Source organism: Haliaeetus albicilla, chromosome 26 (genome assembly GCF_947461875.1).
Source record: "Haliaeetus albicilla chromosome 26, bHalAlb1.1, whole genome shotgun sequence".
Classification (NCBI taxonomy): domain Eukaryota; kingdom Metazoa; phylum Chordata; class Aves; order Accipitriformes; family Accipitridae; genus Haliaeetus; species Haliaeetus albicilla.
In genome coordinates this window covers 22239250-22263523 of record NC_091508.1, presented here as the reverse complement: position 1 = coordinate 22263523, position 24274 = coordinate 22239250, and the positions used below count along the sequence as shown (strand labels likewise).

Below are 24274 nucleotides of genomic sequence, written 5' to 3'. Positions count from 1 at the left end.
TGCACAGGCTTGTCCTCGTAGCGCTCCTGCCCTTCTGTGAGCTTCAGATGGCAATAATGCCAGTGAATGCAAAGTGTCTGGTTTAGACTAATTAGAGGGATGATTTGTGAAACGCTGGCTATTTATTTAATTAATCACCAGCACAAAGCTATAAAACCCATATTTTAAAAATCCCTGTTAGTTTGCCATGTGGTTAATAGATTGTGGCACATTAAAAAGTGACACGGTGATGTATTAAAAATGTTCCACCTAAGGTTGGCTAATGTCCTCGAGGAACTTAAGCTGTCTGCTTTATGCAACAGAAGCATAGGATTAGAGGCTGATCTGTTTAAGGATTGAATATTTCTGAAAACATTTATCTTTTGTATAGCATCTGTTCATTAAAATATATCGTGGTGTATTTCTTAACGTACAAATAATGTTTATGGCGTAGTTTTAATTATAAGGTTTTGTTGCATTTTGTTTTTACAAAGAACAACTATTCCTCAGTATTAAATTGTAATGTTTATTACTAAGTAAAATATAAATAATTCTTCTAAAGTAGGCCATTCCTTCTCTTCACTACATGGAAACTAAGGATAGTTTCACGTAATGAATGTATTTTTGTTGCAGCTATAGCAATTGTATTTTGATAAATCTGCGTATGTGTTTTCATTCTTCAGCAGAACTATTGGAACTGAATAGATAAGGGTTTAATATCCACGGTTAGCTCAGTGCCATGGCAGTCGGTGTGAAATCCAGCCCTCTGGAGAAAGGCAGCTCCAGGTCCTGTGTTTGGCTTCGGCAGTGCTGCAGGGAGCGTGCTGACCTGCTGCACAGGAGGTGCTCTTGCTCCTGGCGAAATGCCATTTCAGTGCGATAGGATTAAAGATGGACTGCGTCCATTTGTCCTAAAACTGATACTTCTAGGAAAGTAAATGAGGCCTGGGCTGTAAAGGGGATGGACGCAGGGTTTCTTTCTCCCTACCAAATCAGACTTGTCAGAAAAAAGTCATAACAAGAAATCATATTCATAGCACTTTAAGGAAAACAGGTTTTAATTTAAAGTGAGTTGTATAAATGAATGCATATTAATATGATTGAAATATGCTGTTACAAGAATTATATGTCTTATTCATTGCTCAGGACTTACATAGTTTTATTAATTGTGGGAGTGAATGCCAGGAAAGAACAGGCAGTAATTTGGGATACTTGATTATGTGGTTATATATGTAAATCATAGTTTTGAGGTGCATCTAAAAATTTGTTCAGGTGGAAGCATGGAAGGAAACTGTCCAGCTCTGGAGGTTATGTTTCTCAGCTGTGTGTTGTATAATTAACTGGTACATTAGGAGGGGGGCTAGAATAAAACATGAGTATGTTAATGCAGCCTGGAGCTGATGCTGTAGTGATCATTGCAATGCAGATAACGCATTTCTCATAACTGCTGCTGCCTACTGGAGCCTTTGAAACATCTGGACCTTTAATTGAAAAATAGTGTGGTGCTATACAAAGCAGACATGCTAAGTGAAGTCAACAATTTAGAATAAAAAATAATAGTGTGTTATTTACCTTGTAGTTAAATATTCATACTTTGTTATGCTTTGTATAACAGGAAATTACTGGGTTAAATTTTTATGAATAGTGACAGTGTGAATAAGATAAATTAAGTATTTAACAATGTTAATGGAATTTTACATTGTGATCTGCTAACTCTGCAGCACGAGCTGGGATGATACAAAGGAGAATCCACTCCTCAGAAAGGAACGACTTTGAAGGTTCATTGAAAAACTGTGAGGACTGGCAGGCATGTGAATGTAGTGTGGTCACCTGCCGGTGTTGAGTCATTCCACCAGTGAGGCCACTGGGACAACTTTTCCATAAATGACTTAAGAATAACAAAAGTAATCATATGGCTGTAGTAATGAAAAATATTAATAATGGCTTAACCACCTGATGAAATAAATATCATTCCTATTTTGCCATAGTAGGGTATGGTATGGTGTATTGGAGAAAACAAGGGGTAGAACTACCCTGTGTTTTCATACGAACACTAAGACTTAGCGTTACGCCTCTGAATATTAATATAGTATGCAGCTGAACAGGCATTTTCTTCAGATCCGTTATAATACTGTGCAAATAAAACGAACAGACTATGTTATAAATATTTAACCATCATATTATGTTAGATGCTGTTCTACTCACCGCACCAAAACCTACTAGTTGCAGCTCTGTGTTTCACTGCTGGGCAGTGTGGGTCTCGGATCCTGAGGCTGATAAACGTGTTCATCATCCTACTTTGCTGCCAGTGTATTCACTCTGAACCATATGCTGGCAGTGTCATTATATTGTGCTACAGTATGAGGGTTTCTGCCACATGCTTATTGAAAGCTTTTAAGATATTTGATCATCTAAACTTAAAAAGAAATTATCTTTTTTTTTTTTTTTTTTTTAGATAACCCTTCTTTTTCTACTCAGCCCCTCAAAAGCTGTTTTGCTTATGAGTAAATACGACTGACTGGTTTATTCCCACTTATTTTGGATGAAGAAATAATTGCTCTAATTTTTATTTTTAAGTCAAGAGCTTAGAAAACGATGCTTTTCAATGGTCGTCTTAGAAAAATATAGTCCTTCATATTGCCATAAACATCTGTGCTCTAATCTGTTAGAACTTTTGTTTGTGTTGTAAATGCTGAGTTTAATATATTTCAATTTTTTCCCCTTCATGTATTTTCTATATGTTGTTTAAATACATATGTGAGTAAGTTATGTTTAGGAGGTGATTGCTGGATTGCAAAGTATATTAAATAACCTGTCACCTAAACCAAGAAACATTTCACTGGGCTTAAAAGTGAGAAGACATTTCACATTTGGAAAAGGATAAGCATTTGTTTCCATTTTGTCTAATGTTTAGCATTGTTTGCTGGGAGGTGAGTCAATGACTTGAATTAATTATAATTACTGAAGAGACATATACTGATTGAGCAAATAAAGTAGTAAGCTCATTCGTGCCAAGGCCATCTAATTAAATGCTAACTTTGGATAAGCTAGATGTGCATGAAAGATTAATTTTAAGAGGTTTTTATGACTCCCACTAAATAATGATTCAGTAAAATCTTTGCATTATATCATTAGAACATCTAATCTTAAAGTGATATAACATTTAGTCACAGAACTCTATTGTACAGGAAGATGCAGTAAATTATTATTGTTAAAAATTAATCACTTGTCTCTAAGAAATGTTTATGGACTTTGTTTTAATTTTCTGCTGTGGTGTGCAGTGAAGCAAATCAGAAGTGAGAAGGATACAGCGTACACATTTTTCTCAATGGCTGTTGCATTAGCTCCCCATTATGCAGGTACTTCAGAACTATGTTTAGGGGTAGGTTGTCCTAGGGATGGACAGACTGTACCAAACTTCCTATATCATGTAGAAGAATATTAGTGGCCCCACAATAAGCTATTCAACATATACATCATCTGGTATTGGAGGGATGTATATATTTTCTCATGGACTTTGATTAAAAGTTGATTTTAAATCTTAGAGAGACTTCTTGTGTTGAAAGAATTGATAGAGTTTAAATATGTATTTTTTCTTTTTTAATTTAACATACTGTGTTTATATTTAAAGCATATTCATTTTATTGCAAAACATTACTTAATGATACAGATATTTCTAAAATTATATGTAGCCAATGAAGATCATTCTACGTGCAGTTTTCCTGTCATAGTTGTAGTAACCAGTATTTATATAATTAAACACCACAGCTCGCAAATACAATCCTAGAAAATCCATGAAAATTCAGCATTTGAGTTGCCTGTCATATCCTTCACTCATACGCTTGTGTCTAGAAGTACCAGCAACATATGTATGTGGTGCTACTTATGTTCTTGTAATTAGCCCGACTACTGTTACTATATATCAGCAAATATTACTGTACTATTTTGTGGCTGTCTTCATTTTAGACAACACGAGAAGCATGGATTCACAGGAGCAGTAGTCTTAGATACCAAGTTATTCTTTCAGAAGATATTTGTTTATTAATGGGAATAACTTGCCTAAGCTTAGCTGCTGCTTATTATCAAAGCGCATAAATAAATATACATTGATCTGCTTAATTTAAATTATAAAAATAGAAAGCAGAAAGTTTGTGAGTTCAGGAGGCTGTACTTCTCAGCAATGTCAAATAACGGACATAATTCTGTGCAGCTCTTGGAACAGCAGCAGAAAAGAATAGCTGTAAATGTGCCAAAGAGCTGCAATGTGCCAACCACCAAGAATTGTGATGACAGTGATAGAGAAACCAGAAATACAAAGAAATTAAGTGATTTGTTTATGTGCACACCACATTAGCAATAATTTGGGAAATAGTATCCCTGGTTTTTTGCCTCTTCAAGCCTTTGTACACTGCACAGCGCCATGTTTCCTCCAATGAATTGCAGATGATGAAACATCTGCAATCATCTCTGCTTTGAGTGAGATGAAAATGCTATAGAAATAGCAAACGGAAATTTTCATAAGATCACACTGTAGGAGAGCACTAGGTAGCCTTAAGAGAGTCCATTAATAAAAATACTAAGAAAATTTTCTATGATTTATTGTATGTTTTCTGTGTATCCAGTTACTCCTCACTTCCTTAAAGGATTGGTGGAATATAACATTTCTAACAATAAAAGCTTAATGGAATCAGATTTGTGATTTCCTAGAAAATTAACGAGATATTTTGTCAATTTTATTCCAGACTTCATTTGTCAGAATATACAGTGTCCAGTGACAAGCTAAAAGAATTTTTTGACAAATTAACTATGCCACAGGTGACAGATCAGGAAAATGTTAATTTAACAGCCCCTTTATGCTTCCCAGATTTATTGGAGGCTATTAAGGAAACTCCAAATGGTAGGGCCCCTGGCCCTGAATAGATTTTCCATTGAATTTTATACAGGATCTATTAATAAAGTTTGATGTTGCCTTTTTGAATATAGGTAATTGTACTTTATCTTCTGGATCTCCTCAGCATTTACAGTTGGAATACAATTTTTAGTTGGGAGAAAGAAGTAATTATGCTTCCGGTAGTGTCTGTAATCTGGTTCTGAATGATTCCTCCTAAAGAAGAGACTACAAGCACCATATAAAACCCACAAGTTATTACTAGTTAAATCCAGCGTGGCTAGGTCTTTGACTCTTGGCCACCGAGACAAATAATTGGATCCCTTTTATTCAGTCCCACCACCTTCAAATCCTTACCTAATAAGCTTTGCACAGATAAGTAATTGAGCTCTGTGGGACTTCCTACACAATTAATATTTTGCAGGACCAGACTAAGGATATGGATTCATTCCGTCCCGTGGACAGGTACCTGACGGTTTGGATTTCTAATGCTGGTTGAGAACAAATATCATCAATTTGCAATAAACACAGTGGAGATTTCCTCCAGACCCCTTTGACTTGGTGATTGATCAGTCTAAGCCTTGACCCACATGTTTATAGGCCATACTAATGTTTCCTACGTAATATGACAATGAATGTTCTCATTACTAATAGAAGGTCTTAACTGGCTTCCAAATCTCAGGTTTCAGCCTCTCTCTAGTATCTCATGGGAATCAGTTTTACAGCCCTTTTAAATAATAAAAATATTTCACTCTTTTAAAGATCTCAAGTATAATAGTGATGCTTTTGAGCCATTTTCCCAGTACTGCTGCTGTTGGTATTGTTCCCCTTGCTCAAAGAGCAGTTGGAATCCTGATAAGTGTACAAATTACCCCTGGTTTAGGTCACCTGTCATCTTGATGTTCATGCTGAGTGTTTGTGAGTAAGAGAAGAAGAATATCGGTAATGGAGGGAGTTTGGACAAGCAAGACAGTAAAAATAGGCTGGAGGAGGTAGAAGAGATATAGAGATAGGGAAGAACAAAGAAAAGTTTATTTTAAAAAACAACAAACACAAAGCAACAGCACACTGTAGGACAGAGAAGAAAGAGAAGCATTGTGAAAGGTAGACCCAGGGAAGTTACCATCTTACTTGTGATAGCTGTAAGATCAGAGTTCCTAGAATGTGTTTATTTTATAAATACATGTGTTTATTGGATTATGAGCTTATAAAACAGTGTGTACTTGTAGTAGTGGCTGAGGGAATAGTCTGGTCTTTTTGGTTATTAGTTTCAGTTCTTGGCTTGTTCGTCCTTTCTCTGGTTTTATGCTGTGTACATTGGTTGTAACCTTGGCATCGACTCTCGCATCTGGTTGTCAATTTTTCTTGGATGTTCCATTATCAAGACTAAGCATTACTTACGATTCTGCCATTCTTGGATTTGAATATGTAACTAACTTTGCATGCCAAGGAGTCACATTAATTTCCTTGATAACTGCTATTTACTCATTCTAATGCAAATGTAGTTGAAACCACAGGTCTCCCGTTCTGGGTGGTATCTCCAGTCATGACCATAACGTAAATGATGCTCAAAGCCTCGTGCGTGCTCCTACATTCCCTTGGTTAGTGTTTGCACCTGGGCAAAGACAGGGATAGACTTAGAGTGGTGATTCATTACCTGATGCCAGCTTAATTCTCCTTAAGTCCTGTAAGTAGGAAAGCAAGAGGAGAAAGAAAGAATACAAAACCCCTTATTTTTTTAAGCAGTTGTAGTTCTGTTGTGTTAATGATTTCCTTGGTGAGATAAGGCCATGGGTATGGGTGGTGTGTCAGAGTCCCAGACACACTTGCACACCCAAAGGCTTGTTAAGGCTTATCCAAACAAGGTGAAGGAATGTCCCATGTTCTGTTACAAATATAACATTTCCTTTTAAATGAGTAAACCCAATTTCTTCTTACCTTAAAAACATGGAAAGAGGAGGCATCTGCACTATAAAAATGCTTTCTTAAAAAACAAATTCATTATATTTGGATGGATTTTAATAATACTTTTAGCTATGCTAGTATGAATAACTTTAATCTTTAAATTCCTATTATTTCTCTAATTTATAATCACACTGAAGGATCAAATGGTTTTTAACAATATATTGAAATTAGCACATGGCATTTAACTCCCTGTTTTATACTCTCATTATAGATTTATAGTATTGAATCCTTTTATTCTGTTACTTAGAATTCCGAGTGATTAATTCGAATAGTACTTTCTTCTCTCAAGGCCTATATATGTATAGAGATAGATAGAGATATATAGTTACATCAGGGGTGCTTTTGAAGAGGAGATCAGGATGTACAATCTTGTCTGCTTAAAAGGTTATGGGTTTAAAAATGCAGTCCTATCCACAGTAGATTAAACTTTTTTTTTCTTGTAATGCAAACTTTATAGATCTTTATGTAGCTATGTATTTTATGTTTTATTTAATTGCTAATCTCTACAGTGCCAGATAGTTTGGGGTTTTTGGTTGTTTTTTTTTAATACAGTGAGTTCCAATAAAACCCAGTATTAGTTAATCCTTCTTGGTTGTCTTCAAATAGTTCAAAATAGTTTAATGGCTCAGTTGTATGTGTGATATTGTTTTTCTCTTGGCAAACCAAGGTCAAGCCTAAGGTTTATTTTAAACGTCATCTTAACCTCCACGTATGATTGACATTCATTTTTGCCACAGTTCTCTACTTTGGTTGTGTTACTTGGTTTGATTTCCCTTGGATGTTGTGTCTGGCCAGCTGTGACCTGAGCTCTGAGCTTACAGTTACTGTCTCTGAATTGTTGGCATCTCTGAGATTCCAGTTTAGGTCTCTCTGATTTATGTGTGTAGACCACTGCCAGCTGTGGTAGGCTCTTCCTTTTCCTCCTTTCTGTGGGAATGTGCTGGCCAGGCTCCAGTCTCCCCTTTCATGTATGCTCAGAGTTTCCCTGTGGTTTATCCCATTCATCCGGGTGTGAGCTCCTTTGACTCCTTTTTGTATAGCAGCAGGGGAAAGAGGAGGATGAGGGGTCCCAGGCTAAAGCTGGAGGGGAACTAGAACGCTGAAAAGCAAGGAGCACTGGCAGTTCTGGCGTGTCCCAGAACTAGAGTAACTGGTGATGAGACAGGCTGCTTTGGTACTGCCGCAGAAGATGCCTCGCCTGTGCCCAGGTACCAGAGAGGGAGTGCTAGCTGGAGGAATAAGGCACGGTAAGTTGGTAGTTTTGCACTTGAGGGAAGTGAGCTTTTCAAATAGTGGGAAAGAACTACAGAAGAAAGAAGAAACGTAGAAACAAAGGTAATGTTTTTCCACCAGCATTTAATACTAGCGAGTCTGAGGTTTTAGGTAGGCTTGTCAGTTCTCTCTTACTCTCTGTCCCACCCCCCTGCCTCCCTTTTTTTTTTTTTTTTTTTTTTTTTGATCCCACAAGAACATGGGATCTTGCAGTGAAGTTCAGACGCTTTATGGAAATCTGTGAAATCGTTGCCAAATATTTCATATCATTTTTACAGATACATTAAACAGCAGTGAAAGAATTGGAATTTAAACGTTCAAGCTTCTTCCAATTTTAAGTTGTAGCAGTGTATTTTAATCTTTCTACTGAAAAGAATCCCATCTGCACCAGATTTTGTATTAGCTCTGTCATACCTTTTTTTTTTTAAATACATTCTAATGAAATATATTTTCTTGACAGGGTCATGTTGGTACAACGGCAACCAAAAAAATTGATGTCTACCTCCCACTGCACACAAGCCAAGACAAACTACAGCCCATGACAGTTGTGACGATAGCAAATGCCAAGGTGCATGACCTGATTGGACTAATATGCTGGCAATATACAAGTGAGGGACGAGAACCAAAACTGAAGTAATGTTCTTTCTTTACTACCTCTTGATCTCTAATTTTCTCCTCTGCAGCCTTTTTGCATAACAAAATGGATTGCCATGTCACTGTTTTTATAGATAAATCTTAGAGAAACCACCTACACATTTATCAGTATTTCCTTTTGAGCAGTACACGTGCATCTATATCCATTTCTCTTTCAATTAAACTACTGGGTACTGTATAATGATAAGCATATGAAACCACGAATCTGTAAATGAATCATAATTTCAAAATGCTCTATGTAAAAATAATATAAATCTTATCTCTTTTGGTGTCATGGAGACATTTTTTATTTTATGTCCCATCTATATTTTGGTAGTGTTCTTAATGGCTAAGTTCACAAGGGTGTCACATAAAATCCAGAACTCATCTGTAACTCCTTCTCTTGTTTGTCCCGAGAGAAGGTACCCAGATCCTGACTCTGTTTTGTCTGCGCGGTACCGGTTCCTCCTACAGATTCATAGAGAGAGGAGTTGCTGTACTGGGTGACAGTGTGTCTTGGAAGTACTGTTAGTGTTCTCCTGAAACCATAGAACAGCTTTTAGCCATAGTGGGTACACCTGAAAACAAGTCAGAATTCTGCCATAGAACTTCAGCATTACCACTTACTTGCCTTCTGCTGTCATTGTGCTGACATAAAGACTTTAATTCATTATACACATGTTAAAATGTTTCTGGTTTTCTAAGAATTGACAGGTATACAGGCTAAAGGTGCTTTCCTCTCCAGGTTATCATCCTGGAGATAACACTAACATAAAGATATGCAAATAAGGTTCCAGAAAAGAAAATAAATACCATCTTTCTTCAAAATTGTGAATAAAATTGCGTTCTTCAATTAAAAAACCTCTGTCATGCAGTGTTTTATAATTTCTACAAGTCTTTGACCTCAGTCACGTTGGCTCTTTGCTGTAAAGAGCAACATCTGTCTTGTCCTCAAAAATTTTAGCTTCGGTTAATCAATGGGGTTTTCAGTATCTTTGGTAATCATTGCTTACGTCTTCATTGTGAAAGAATTCTGCCCCTAAGATTTCTGTGACTAAATAATAGATTGGATTTGCTGTGCTGTAGAACTAGTGTTGTTTAGTAAGAGCCTTTACTTTATCATGGTAGGTGACATAAGGTACATAAAACAGGTACTTCGGAGCCACTCATCTGAGTAACTTTGGTTTTAAAACAGTTCTGTAAAATACTTCAGTTTTTGCTGGGTCATAGAACATAAAATAAGAACTTAAAATGGTTTATTATAGAGTTACTACTAACAGATTCTAGCAGGTGACTTTCCTGGTGCAAAGAAGGTTAACAGTTTTGTTTGGGTTTTTTTCTATATGAGCCAATTTTCTCTTTGTTGTTGTTCCTGGAATATTTGATGAATGTTTGCTTGGGGTTCTTTGGTACTGAATTTTACAGTTTGCTCTTTAAGCATTTTTCAGAAGTATTTGCGGACTCAATAGTCTTCTCTTCTGTTGTAGCGCAGTTGTAAGGGGGAAAGGGAGGTGCCGAGAGGTCCCTTAAACTGCCCTTTTTTAGGATTAGTTGATTTCTGTTCAGTAGATATGCAGCAACACAGAAAAGCAGCCCCTCTTGAAAACATTTTCATGGATATTGTTGCCTTGGATATAGGATTTCCCTTAGCTCTTCTCAACAGACATATGAGATGTTTCAGAGGTTAAACGCTTCAGTTTGATTTGTCATTTTTTTACACTGAAGAAGAAATATAAAATTATTTGCAGATGGTGCCATTTCATTTGCTTTTATTAATTTCTGTTCGTTATATCATAAGTTCAAAAAAGTGTCCTTTGTGTACGATTAGCTTATTTTTTAGTAAGACACCACTAATATCAATCTTTGGACACATGTATATTTTTCAGGAGCACAACACATCTCAAATGGAACAACACCCGTGAGTAGAGGTATTCCATGAAACATCATTGCCCACAGCAAAAATCAGCAGTGGAAGGAAATGAATTTCACTCTTTGCCTTGAAGGATAAGATGTTATGATGTGTCAAAGAGTGATCATGACCAAGGAGGCTGTCTAATGCGATCAAATCTCAGGACAGAAATAATAAAATAAATAATGGAGGCATGAGTTCCCAACAACAGTCTAACAGCAGCAATTGAGAACCTGGGTAGAAATGCTTAAGAGGAAGGGGTAGAGCCTGCAGATTCCAACATGTTTGTTTTCTTGTGTAGTTGTTAATTATTTCTCATGTCTCCATCATCTTTTTTTAGCATTGCTGACTGCCAGTCCTGTAGCAAGGATTGATTTAACTGTAAAGTAATTCTCATCATTTCCAAATAAGGAAAGAGCTTGTGTAGGTTGCACGTTCTACATTTGCTGTTTATTCCTGATATAGTCAGTTTAGAGTATAAAAAGAGAAAATTGGTATCATTGTGACACTGCACTAGAAGACATACAGAGAATGCTTCAAATCTGATATACAACGCATGCAGAATGACAAATATACCTACTAGTAACACAACTTGAGAATAATGAGGAGGTTGTAGACTTTGTAATTAGGAGAAACAACCCCTCTGTCTTTAGGAAAAGAATATATTACTGCCTAATTCTTTTTCCTAAAAGGTAGATGTAAGAGTCTGAAGTGAGTGAGTACTAGTTGACAGCTTTGAGAACATTTTGTATTCAGTTAGGCTGCCTTTTTTATTATAATTGTATTATATTTGTCTCTATTCAGTGTCTTGATGAGAGGAACCACTGACAGTGTTAGCAGCCCTGTTCCTGGCCTCTTACATCTGAACTTTGGTCATAACCCAGTGGACCATTCTCTTGCCAACCACCGACAGATGTGCTGTAATGATTCAGCCTGAAAAAATAAACAAAATCCCTTTCTAGGAATAAGTTAATAGTGAGATGCAAAATTCAAATAAACTTCCTATTTTTAGAAGTTAAGAATGCTACTACATCTGTCAGTTGTTGTACTTAACTTTTATGTTCTGTCCATAGCAAACTCGGATTCTCAAGACTTTGAACCTTGTAATTTGAAGCCTAAAGTTCAGGACTTTGATCTCATCCTGGTGGAGGTTCAAAATGCAGAACAGTTTTACCTGTTGGACTTGTTTTTTCAACAGATTGTGACTTAATCTGTGTTAATGTTCAGGGACCCACTCCATGTTTGAAGACATTTGTAACCCCTTTAATTTATGGGATTCAGCTGACATTGTGTATTTTCAGTGTAATTGATGGAAGATAAGTTGCTGTCACCACCACCTTTTTTTGGCACTTGGATTGCTTTGAGACCGCACTGAATTTGTTCTGTTGCCTGCATGTCTGTATGTTCCTCTAGCTTTAATGAGAATTATGCAAATGTATCAAGTACCAAATGAAAATGTTAACTTTATTTATACGGAGCTTTAAGTGCACACACAGAAGAATTCTGTCAAACAAATAGGTTAGAAAATCAGCAGTGTACGGCACAGACCACAGCTGTGGGAAGATGGGTGTCAGGTGACTGGTCAGACTGGAAAGTCTTCATAGCGTGGGGTGCCTTTTGAGTTACGTTGAACTGGACAGAATGAGCATGCAGAGCTTGGTGTCCGTATTCACAGAAATCTAAATAGAATAAGAGAAGGACCCCAAAACCATGCCAGGTCTTTCTCATTACATAAGCAGGATCAGCTGTATCTATATTATTTGCAGCCTTTTTGTTTAGCTTGTTCCTAAAAAGCCTGGCAACCATGCAAACCACACAAGCTCCCAGCTGTAGGCTTTCTCTGGTTGTCAGAGCCCTGGTGCTGTAGGAATTCTCTTCCCAGCGCTACCTTTCACCAGTTCCCCTAAAAGTTACTTAAGCGCTCTTGAAGAAGTTAAAAATTAATTCTACAGCAATGTTCCAGTTCTTTATAACAGTCCAGAGGCTCATGAAAGTTTCTTTAATAGTATTGCAGAATTTTCAAAATTCATAGTGATAAACATTGCTGGATTACCTTTTTGTTAGCAAATTTACAGCTTATGTTAATAGTAATGCATCATTATTACCTGTTTTATATAATAAATGTCTTAGTCGTGGCAAGGTGCGTATAGATCACCTGGACTAAGCACTCTCAGTAAAGCACAGTTGCAACCAAAGGTTTGTGAATTAATTGAGAAAATTGCAAATCAGGTAGTCAGTGAAATAATTCATTGTCACATCCAATCAATAAACTTTGTAAATCAACTCATTTAATTCAAAAAATGATCTATATAGATCAAGCAACCAATTAAACAATTAGCATACACTTTGCAATTAATTAATTTAAGCATCAATCATGCAATTAAAACTCCAAATTTAAACTGCAGAGTTTAGAAACACACTGCCACGTGAACATTCAAGCTATACTTCATGGCTGTGGAAAATGCCTGAATGCTGGTGGATTTACAATAAGAAAGAATACTTATTTTCAGGTCAATAATTTCAATACTAACATTTGAAATGCATTTTAATATTAGGAAGATGTGATTAATACCTGTTTGGTATATATAGGTAACTATTTCCCTATGGGCTTTCATATGTGGAAAGAAAGAGGCTTAAATTTTTCTCTCGTATTTTCTTCACACTGTATCTGTTTGAAACTTTCTGTGTCACTTAGTCCTGCTTGTTTGTCTGTACTAATTTTTAACTGCTTTTAGTGACTGGACTTCTTAAATATTTAGAAAAGGTAGCTTTTCTACTAATCATTGCTACTGTGTTGAACAGACTTTTTACTTTTCCTGTAGTTCATTACACTGTTTACCTGCCTGAGAGCATTCTCTGCTTTTCAAGCCTACATTCAGTAAACTTTCACAGTTGCTTGATCTATGAAAGACAGACAGACACTGCTGGTTTGTCTTTAATTCTAAAATGTAATGGTCTTTATCTGTAAAATAAATAAATTTTCACAAATGGAGAAATACTACTTCCAGCTTTATGAAGTCATGAACTTTTATAGACTTTAGTGTATTTTAATCACTGTCAGTATTTTGCTTGCAGTTCAGTTAATGATTGAGTAAGACTCACTGCTTTACTCTGAGGTTTTGGGGGTTTTTTTGAATTACCACATGGTTGTGGTAGCAAGATAAGTTGGAACTTTGTTGGGACATATTTATATGTATGCCATCAGCGGCTTTTAAGTATATTAATCCTGTAATAGGTGTGTCTGCTGATTTGTTTTCTACAGCATTTAGTGACTGGTATTGATCGACTGAACTGAATTGGTTGTCTAGCTTCCCTCCTGAATAAACTTGTTTTGTCTTTGTTTCAGCGACAACGTCAATGCCTACTGTCTCCATATTGCTGAGGATGACGGTGAGGTTGACACAGATTTTCCACCCTTGGATTCCAGTGAGCCCATTCACAAGTTTGGCTTCAGCACTCTGGCGCTGGTTGAAAAGTACTCTTCTCCCGGCCTGGCAGCAAAACAGTCGCTCTTTGTGCGCATGTGAGTATGGATGCGAACTTTCTCAGTCACTGGGAAACATCTGGGTGTCCGTGCCACCTCCGCATCTTTTTTCCTCTCTAGCTTTCTTCATCTGAATTTAGCGAAGTTCGGGGGCGTGTGTATTCGTGGTTCTCTGCAGATGATGCCCTGCTCCAGGGCTTGTCACAAGGCAGGTAGGAAAGTAAATGCTGCTGGCAGCAGCTTGGGTGAGCCCATCGTTGGAAGTCTAAAACTACAGAGAAGAAAATAAGCCCTTCTTTATATGATCAGTCGAGAACATTGAACTGTTGCACTCCTGCTAGTAAATATTTGGAATTTACACAAAGTCTGAGCTCCTAATCTTCATTTTTCTCCAGCCATGCTGCATATTCATGAAAAATATGTTCTGAATAATAAATGAAATAATGTATATAGTAGCTTCAGAGAGTTAAAATCATAAAGTTATTCATGTTGGATATCCTGAGCCCTTTTCAACAGGTATTAAGAACTGATCTTGGTAGTGACTTTTAATTATTTTGGGAAAATGTATTGAATTTTAGCAGGGGGAAAAAGTGTACTCATGGTGTTTGGGTATTCCACATATGAGAGACTTCAAAATCTTCTTTCAAAGCCTGACAGACAAAGTAGTAAACTTGCATTTTAAGACTGGTCAGTGGACTGAAAAGCAAATAATTTTAAATACAAATAGTTGCAGGGTGTATTAATAACAATGCAGTGATGGAGTAGAGAAGTGAACAGTAAATAAGCATGCCAGTTAGAATAGGACTGGACACGCCAATCTAAAGTCCAGAAGAATTTTGAAGAGGAAGACCCCATCCACCACTGAAACGTGAAGCTCTCAGGTTTGTAGGTCAGGAAGAATTTGCTATATAATTGTCAGTGAATTAGTGTTTGAGTGATATATACTGTGCTTGATCCCTTTTCTTTTTCTTTACTTGTGACTGAAAAATCTTTTATACCATCAGAAGGCCTTAATTACTGTAACAAAATACTATTAGCATAAGTCAGTTCTTGGGAAAAATATTTCATATTTGGATCTCTTGAAATGGAAATTCTAATAGGGTTTTCTTGGTTATTGGGCATTTCTTAATTTGTAAAGGATTACTTAAATTTCATAGCCATACAGCTGCTTCCAGTTTTGAATAATCAGACTTTTAAAAGAAAATTCCAACCTCTTTAATTACACTTTTATATTCTTTATTGTGTACTGTGTTTCTTGGAGATGTTCTAAAGCATCCTACTGAAAGAAATTTTCAGAAATTCCACGTGTGTTTCCCAAAGGCCCATTCACTTTATTCCACTGCATTAGGTCACTGGAAAATAAAATATTCTGTCCACAGTATTTACAAATAAGTTGTTCAAGGTAAACATATTCAGCTGTGCTGAACTGGATGCAGTCATGTGGAAGCTGATACAGGGAGGAAATGAAGCAGTCTCGCCAGTCCTTTTACAAGGTCCATTTTTGGTTTATGCAGGTTACAGTCACGCAGTTGAGCCAGGCAACTGACTTTTCTGCCTGTGGAACTGCAGAATATTTATTGCCTTCCACCTGACTGAAGAATGCTGCGTGTTTTATCTGAAAGAGGGAATATCTCTTTCACCTGCATCCATTTCTCTAGAGTCAATGCTATTGCCATGAATTTGATTTTTTTTAAATTTTATGATTCTATGGTTGTTTTATTTTCAAGATAATCCTGCATTTTCAGTATCCCCAGAAAAATACCAGCAGGCATATAGAAAATTCTATTCTAATTCCATGCAATCATAAAGGATCACAAGCGTTTATTGCAGGTGGACCAGTTAAGAAGATTCTATATTGTTGATGATTTCTCATCTGGAAAAATTTCTTTCTCAACTGCCTCCTACCTAAACTCCTGTTGCCTGTACTCAGTACATAAATAGGGATTGGTATTTTAAATGCAATGAACAAATCTGATCTCAGATTTTGGATGTCAGGTCGGAAGAGGTGGAACCAGTGTTCCTGTGTGGAGCCCAGAGATCTCAGCAGGATCCTGGCCTGGCCAGCAGTTCTCTGACTGGTGCTTGAGCAGGATTTAAGGTCCAGCTGCAAATCCTGCAAAAGAAACGTGAAATCTTTTGCTTTAACATAATTTGTGCTCATGTGAGCACCTTCCTTCTAACTTGGGAGGTCCTGCTGATTAGAAATAGGAGAACTGCATCATAAGAAGTAGTGCTTTTCTGAGAGCACATGTTAATTCGAAATTGCTTGTACTTCCTGTGTAAGTCGTTATTTGTAAATAGAGTTAAATTAGAATTTTTAATGTGTCCCCTAGAATAGACAATACTTGATCATCACTTGATCAAAAGATTGTTACTTCTGTGACTTTAAGTGTGTGTGCTGTCTTTATTTTTGTAGGGATTTGTTGTAAATTCTACATCTTCTTCCTTCTCTGTCATTCTACTAGTGCATGTAATTGTGTTTTTATATTTTGCATCTCTTTTTTTCCTCTTCATGCTGAAGTATTTCAGCTGCTGCTGTGTCAGGCTTGTGACTTGTAATGTTTATTAATATTGAATCACTGTTGAAAAAAGTTGATGCCTCTGAGAAGCTTCATGATGAAGCATGGTGTTTTATTTCAGATTTCACCCATCCTGCATCTTGGATATATTTTCAGATGTTGTGCAGTTACCGAGCTGACAGTTATGGAACCTCGCCAGGGACCCCGTTTCAGCAGGACATGTTTGAGCAGAAACAGTTTGCAGAACTTTATACACTTAAACTCCTGCCAAGGCAAACTCTTAGCCACTTGAGTTAGTTATAAATACCCAGTGGCGGTGGTTGGAAGTAGCCCACAGTGCATTTTATATTCTGAGCTGAATGTGAATGTCTTTGTGACTATATAGAGTAGTAAATAATTGAGTTTGATTAGGGAGAGGGACCTCATTATCCCCCCACCTGTGCCCAGCTGGTAGGGGAGGGTCGAAATGAAGCCATTAGCTGTCTCTCTTACTGGCATCTCAAAGCGCTCAAATACATCTGTGTCTTATTTTCTTTTCTGGCACAATCAGTCGAGCAAGCTAAGCAGGCATGACCGAATTTGGCAAGTTCCAAGGACTCTGGCAAAGTTACACAAGGAGAAGACGGAGGGCAGTCATTCTGGCTTCTAACTGCCCATTAGTCTAGAGAGTTATGTTTTTGGAAAATGTCTGTTGTGGAAAGCAGTACTTTGTCCAATGTCAAACACAGCATTCGCAAACAGCCCTCTTTGATGTCGAGTATGATTTGTCAGGAGGAGTCAGACAAAGCGCTGCATTCATGTAAATGCAGACTTCTTGAGATGATGAAGTAATACCTGAAAGACTCTGAGCAAAGGTAGCTTAAAGTAAGGCTGTACTATCATTAGGGCTTTTTCCCTTGGAAATTTTATTATCGCAACTTGACATACTCGATCTAATGGTGTTTCTAGGAGTTGTAGCTCAGCTGCCAGTTGGCACACAGATTAAATTTGGCATACAGTTCCTCTGCTCTGTAGCACCTTTTTCCTGTTTTGATATTATGTTTAAATTGCTTTGACTATTATATATGTGTTTTTCAAAGCAGCACCTCTGCTATACCTGATAGATTAAGGTTTGAAACATTTTTTAAATATCAGGCTTTCATAATACACTTACAAATTCAATTCAAAGCTTTGAAATGTGTTTTTTACTTAGATTACAGAAGCACTCCGCAAAAGGCCTGTTACCAGTTTTTACATGGGTGTAGGTAATTTACAGTATCTTTTAGAATGTTCATAAAATGCAAATTCAAGAGAGTTAATGTAGGTGCCAAAGTTCAGAAGGTAGGCTCCCAGGATAGTGAATAGGGAGGGGTAGGACCCCAAGAAAGGAGTCAGAGCAGGAAGCTGACTTGTTGGGTGTCTAATGATAGCTTATAGTAGTGTCAAAATATAGCCAATTAAACTCAAGAGCGCAGAGTTATGCAAGGCTAACCTGAGATGAACAAAAGCAACATTATTTAGAGCTCAGAATAAAAATTGTGGCTGGCATAGTTATTCTGGTTCATATCACTGTGTACTTGTCTTAAAAATTACCCAGCTTAAGTTAAGTACATTGCGTCAACTGGGATTTTTAGTCTTAACTTGACTTTGTGCTGATCAGGTGGAAACTGTTCTTGGTCATTCGCAGACACTTTCAACCATGCCAACCATTTTTTGCAGCAAGCTTTAAGTGCCATAAATTTCACTTGAGTGTTAAAAAAATTGAAAATAAATTTTAAAAAATTGCTCCGGATTGGAAAGGTGGCTTTGGAAAAGTTTTTTTCTCATTCAGAACAGAAGCCTTTTGTCCTTTAAGTGTTGGGGTTTTATTTTGTTGCACAAACAGAGCCCATGGAGAGGACGCTGCCCGTTTCCACACTGCCTCTGAGCATCTTCCCCCCCCAGGCAACACCCCGGCGTCAGCCTGCCGAAGCTCTTGCCTCTTCTGTTGTTTTCTTTTTCCTCTTCTGAACCTTGCCACCCTGGCTCCAGCACTGAGGCTGTAAAAGAAGATGGAAAGCCAAGTTACCGCAGAATGATCACTATCATTAACATTCACGGGTGGTTCACTTATCATTCCTGACTGCACAGACATGGCAGCCGTTATGAAACGTCCACAGGTGTAGCACGATGATACATATTACATTGTGCCACAATGGATTTATGTATTCTGTAACAAAAGAAAAGTGTAATGAAAAAATACAGAAGGTAATCCTTTATTCCTCCACTGCACAATTTATCAGTAATGCCTGTGGATGATAAGTGCCAGGGATTTCCTTTGCTTGATTTAACCTTGTCACCCAGGTATGTTTTTGCAAAGTGACAGAAAATACAAGCTAAGGAATTTCTTTGGCTTCCAATTTGTAAGCAGCAGTTTTAATTGATTGAATAGCATCTTCTTGTCTGTCCCGTTTTCTAGTGTGTTGACTTAAAATAAAGGTATCACACGTTAGCAGAGTAAGCTAAAACGTGTAATTTATAATCGTAATTAAGGATATGCTGGAATTAGGTTGAGCGAGGACAGTCCGTGCACATTATCAATGCAGAGCATAACCGGGAAGCTGGCAAGGTGAGCTGGGGTGTGTATTTCTTCCAGAAGAGCCTCACTGTGCTATTTTCACATAAAGGCGGGTTGCAGCAGATTGATGATGTTTTAGGCGATCCAGTGCGGAGGGTGGCTCCAAGACTCCCTGCCTGTTTGACAGCGCTCCAGCGCGCCGGGGATGGTGCAGGGCTTCTCCTCCTCTGCGGCGCAGGAGATGTGCTCTGACACACTGGCCTGACCCCAGTATGACGGCAGAATCTCTTTGGTCTGGGCTTAAATCTGCTCTCGGCGCAGATTTGTGGGTTTGCTGAGTGCTAAAATGTTGTTACTGAGGTTCTGCGCTGTATTGTTAGAGAAAAACAGCGCTGCACGCTTAGTGAGCCGGAGCAAAGGAAGGGGAGAATCACGCGTCTGAACTGGGACGGACGTTTCAGACCCTCTGGCTCTGTTCCAGAGCAAATATCCAAAAGTTTACAAATGCGGGGTGTGCTTTACATTTCACTGCTCTTGCCAAAGTCTCGCGTACTGGATAGCACACTAAATATAGTAAAACACAGAGCTTTTTCTTATTTTGCTTTGATCAGTAAAATAAACTTTTAAAGATTGTTCTGGGATGAGATCCAGCTTCTGAGGCAAAGAATGGCCATGGCTCAGGCATGAGTTAGTAATAGAGTGTCAGGAAAATTAGTCTGACAGTTCTCAGGCCAGCTGCTCAATAGGAAGAATCGACCAAGTCGGGATGGCCTGAAATGCGCGCAGGATCAACAGCAGCATGTGCTCTTTAGCAGCTGAAGTGTCGGGAATCAAAAGACAATCTTCTATTTTCAGGAGGTTCCAGATACGTGTTGGTATGAGCAGCCCCGAGCTGGGTCAGCCATGGTCGGTTGCTGTCGGTTGCTTCACGCCCAGCGGGAAGCAGGGCTGATCCAGGATGCAGCCTGGCTTTGTTTGTGGGAAAACACATTTGAAAAACATTTTGTACTGAAGGGGAAAGGAAAAAAAAAAAAAAAAATTGTGACTGCAGTCCTGTTGGCCATAGAAGGTTTTGGAAGACTTTCCTCACCTTTGCTGTTGGGGTTTTTTTCTGCAGTATTTTAATTTATTTTCCTGTATTTTGGTTGCAGTTCTCTGGAAACCTTCTTTCCATATTGCAGAGCATTATATGAATTACCTGAAGGCGCCAGATGTCTTTTGAATCGGTGTTCTGATGGTTGGGTCCAGTGTGCAAGGCTTTTCTTTAGCGCTTCATTGACAAACATTGTGTCATTTAAATAAAAGCACAAAGGTAGTTTCCTTTTTGTAATTATAGTATAATTGTAGAAGAGGTTTTTCACTTTAAAAAAACTACTGAATTTAGCTCAGCAGGTCAGTTCAGACTAGAGCTGTAATGACTTCAGGAAGGAAGGTGGACGACCGGGAAGCTGCTGAGCAAAGGCAAGATACTGTGCGGTGCTCGTGCATGTTGCAGGGCTCCGTAGCAGCTTAAGGGAAGGTTTGCTCATCAGTAAAGAGTTTAGGAAGGTCTCTGATTGCTGTATGGCATTAGTCAAACCCCCTGAATCCTTGGGCTGTACCGAGGATGGCAATCTCACCACTGCAGACATGGATGGTACTCCCTCATGTGGAGTAGTGGGCTCAGTTCTGCTCCTTCTGTATTAAACACATGGCAGAAATAAAGAGGGAAAAAGTAGATGCATGAAAAGGTTGGGAATATTTGAAGACGAGTAAGATAGAGTTATAAATAATAAATGGTCTAGAGAACATAAATTTGGGGCTTTTAGGCAGTTTCATTTTGCCAGGAACAAAGGGAATTGAGAATGAAATTCAGATGAGACTAACTCGCAACTGACGAGGAGGAAACGCCGTTTTATTCCGGTGACTTGTGGGACTGTCTGCCGTGGGGCGAGCTGCCCGAGGAGCTGGGGGATGCTCTGAAAACAGACCCATCTGATACCTTACTCACAGTGTGGCAGGAGTTTTTATTTTTTGTAATGCAAAACTGACCACCCGTTGTGGATTTCTTGACTGTCTCTTCAGCCTGTTCCAGCCACTCTTGGCAGATGATGTTGAGCTGAAAAGCTTAACTGGGGGTAAATAAGGTAGCTCTGTGCTGTGAGCAGGGTAAAAGGGGACAGCGTGTGCTTGCCATTCCGACAGGCACGAGAAGAGCGCGAGCGAGCTGCAGGACCGCAAGCCGGTGGCCAGTGCGTGCCCAGGCAGGGAGTTCGCTGGCCCCCTGGGTCTGCGCTGCAGCCAGTGGCCGGGAGGAGGTGTTACTGTGTGGTGAGGGCTTGGAGATGTCATTTAGTCATCTGGGCTGGGGATGCCACGTCTGTAGTGATCTGAACTCAAACTTGTATTCCCAGCGTTTGTGTCTTAAAGTGATGTGTAATATGGTCTTGTTTTTAATGATGTAATTGTGTTGCTTGGATTGCTTTTCACTGCCAGTTGCTTTCAAAAATATTCCAGCTGTGATATTCATATAGAGCTCTACTCCCTGATTAAAATTCCTAGTTGCCAGATACAAAGCTCCTCCTCCTGTCTAAATAGCGTTGCAAAACAGTTTTTTTCCATGCAGTGCAAATCTCTCCCTGTGGGTGCCTAGCAGCTCTCAAATTTCTGTGCCAACTGTCTGCAGTGACATCTACTGACATGAGCAGAGATTGACTGCAAGGTCTAAGGGGCAAAATTTGCTGATATATTAATCCAGTATCTCTTCTGTTATACTGTCATCTCCTCTGCTTCCCCAGTGATGCCACTTTCAGTATTTGCCTGGCGGTACCTTCCGTAACCACCCCCTGCTGTTTGCGGTGTTTCCCCAAATGTGGGCTCTCCAGCAGGCAATGGCCAGGACACGTACCCCGCTGTCGGAAACCTTTCTGGGAGATCTTGTGCCATGATGGTCACAAAAACGTGTCCAAAGAAAGCACGTTACTTACGTTTGAAATAATGCTATACATGAACAGTGCTGAAAAGCTGCTGTTATTTCTGAGTGTTGTTCTTCCACTTCTCCTTAATGATTTGTTACATCTGCCATCGGGACACGTATGAAAATGACATTGCAAACTGTTTCTCTTGTATGCACTGTGAAACGCCTAGCAGATACTTAATAATGAGTAGCTGAGGAGCTCCGCAGGTACATTTGCTCATTTTTCTTTTTTAATGATGAACACAAATTGATCAAAAATAAAGATAAATTAGGAAAATCCTTACACACCTTGAATCTCAATCCATTTTTGTCTCTGCCTAAGGGAGTTTGCTCAGTTTCTCCTTTTAACTTACTTTTACAGCACAACTTTGTTAATTGTTGTGCCTAACAAGTCCTTTGCTTGAAACTAAGGAAAATTGCAGTGAGCTGCCTGATGATGATTATTTTGTAAAAATGCATGTGCATCTGTCTTGCAGAAATGCTGCTCATGGATTCTCACTTATTCAGGTGGACAGTATGAAGGTCACCATGAAGGATATCTTACAAAAGGCCTTAAAGAGAAGGAAGGGATCACAGAGAGGCTCAGGTGGGTTATTTATCGTATTTTCTGAAGGGTAGGGTGTTTTTCCATGAGCATATTTTGTATCTCTTTTTAACTGTGAACTCTTTTTTAACTTGTGAAAGATGCTCAATTTTTTTTCAGTGGGTATTGTGATTTTCAGCACCACTCAAAAGCAATTCTGTGCACAGGTTTGTGTTGTAGATACTGGCAAAAAGCAGACAGTGGAGGAGCTGCATAATGTTTGCTGCAGAGCAGTATATCCATAACTGCAAATATTTATTTATGATAACAAAGCCATTTGCATTCAAGTCCAGCTAGTGGTAATTTGAGATGATGGGTGGAAGTACAGTAAGACCAGTCCTTGCTAGAATTTGTACACTTTTAATTTATGCAAGAAAATGATGCTTAGTATGATTTTAAATAATTTAAAGGATTCATCGTTACTTGTAGTGAAAAAGAAAAATTTACTTTCTGCAAAGTTGTCAAAATAGTACTTTTATAGTTAAGACATATCAACGCTTAAAAAAAGGAAATTTATAGTACTTGCATTTATATTTTAGAGTAATGCTTTTCCAGGGTGTAAATGTGCATTCACATATACGTTAGTATATATATTTCAAAAGTATAAGGCTGAGAGATCTTTCCAGCAACAAGGAAATAATTACTGTGAGAAATTGCACCGAGTCTTGTCACGCAACAAAGGAACTTTAATATAAACCTATCTATATACTAGGTAAAGATAAGGATCTTGTCTTTGTAAATGAATGAAACCTCCTTATATACCCTTAGTTTTAACTATGGGAAAAGAAAATAAACCCTGTTCTCTTTAGAAAAAGTAGTTCAGTGCAGTTTTTAAACGAGTGTATAATCTGTCATGGATTTAATTAGCTATCTTCAGATGAGAGCTGAAGTTTTAATAAAAGTTAGAAGAGATAACACAGTGAAGGACACGGATGAGCTGTCTCAAGGCCATATTCCAAGGGAACGATAAGAGCTGTAAAAAATGGCAGAGGAGAGCAATTGAATGAAGCAATGAAAATCTGATTCTCGTAAAAAAAAAAAAAAAAAAAAAAAAAAAGGTGGGAGGGGGGAGAGAGAGAGAGATGCTGGTAGGGGTGGTTGTAGATGAGACCCGCCAGCGTCTGCAGCAATTTGGCCGCTGGCCAGGAGTCATTGTTCACCCTCGGCTGTGGCGGCTCGGTCCAGATGTGCCAACTGCACGTTTCGGCTTTTGCCAGCTGACTGCGCCGTTTGATAACCAGCTCTCTGGATGCCCATCACTGGCCGCAGAGATAGAATTAAATGATGATGATCTTCCCACAAGTTGGGAGAGGAAACAATGCATATAAATCTTGATTTCATCTCAGCGTGAGAAGTCTTTATCCATCATCACTCATAATGAACAAGTCGTTAGCTGCGATGAATGGTGTTCTGTTTTTTTCAAACACCTCTTTTGTTCACTTTTTGGGTGACTTTTATTTATTTCCTGGGGTCAGATTTCTCTTCCCTGAAGGGAGGTGGCTAAAGGATTCACTTAGCTCAGTCTTTAAACTACCTTCCTCCTTCAAGTA

The 24274-nt window shown here is 38.4% G+C and overlaps 1 protein-coding gene across 3 annotated transcripts in view; it reads left to right on the top strand.

Moving 5' to 3' along the window:
* Nucleotides 1–24274, top strand: part of MAPKAP1 (MAPK associated protein 1) — a 108585-nt gene that overhangs the window by 38736 nt on the left and 45575 nt on the right. For all 3 annotated transcript variants that reach the window (XM_069771414.1, XM_069771412.1, XM_069771413.1), the window contains exons 5-7: nt 8565–8737; nt 13993–14169; nt 22618–22727. In XM_069771414.1, the coding sequence (XP_069627515.1) occupies nt 8565–8737; nt 13993–14169; nt 22618–22727 (460 nt within the window). The remainder of the gene's footprint in view (nt 1–8564; nt 8738–13992; nt 14170–22617; nt 22728–24274) is intronic.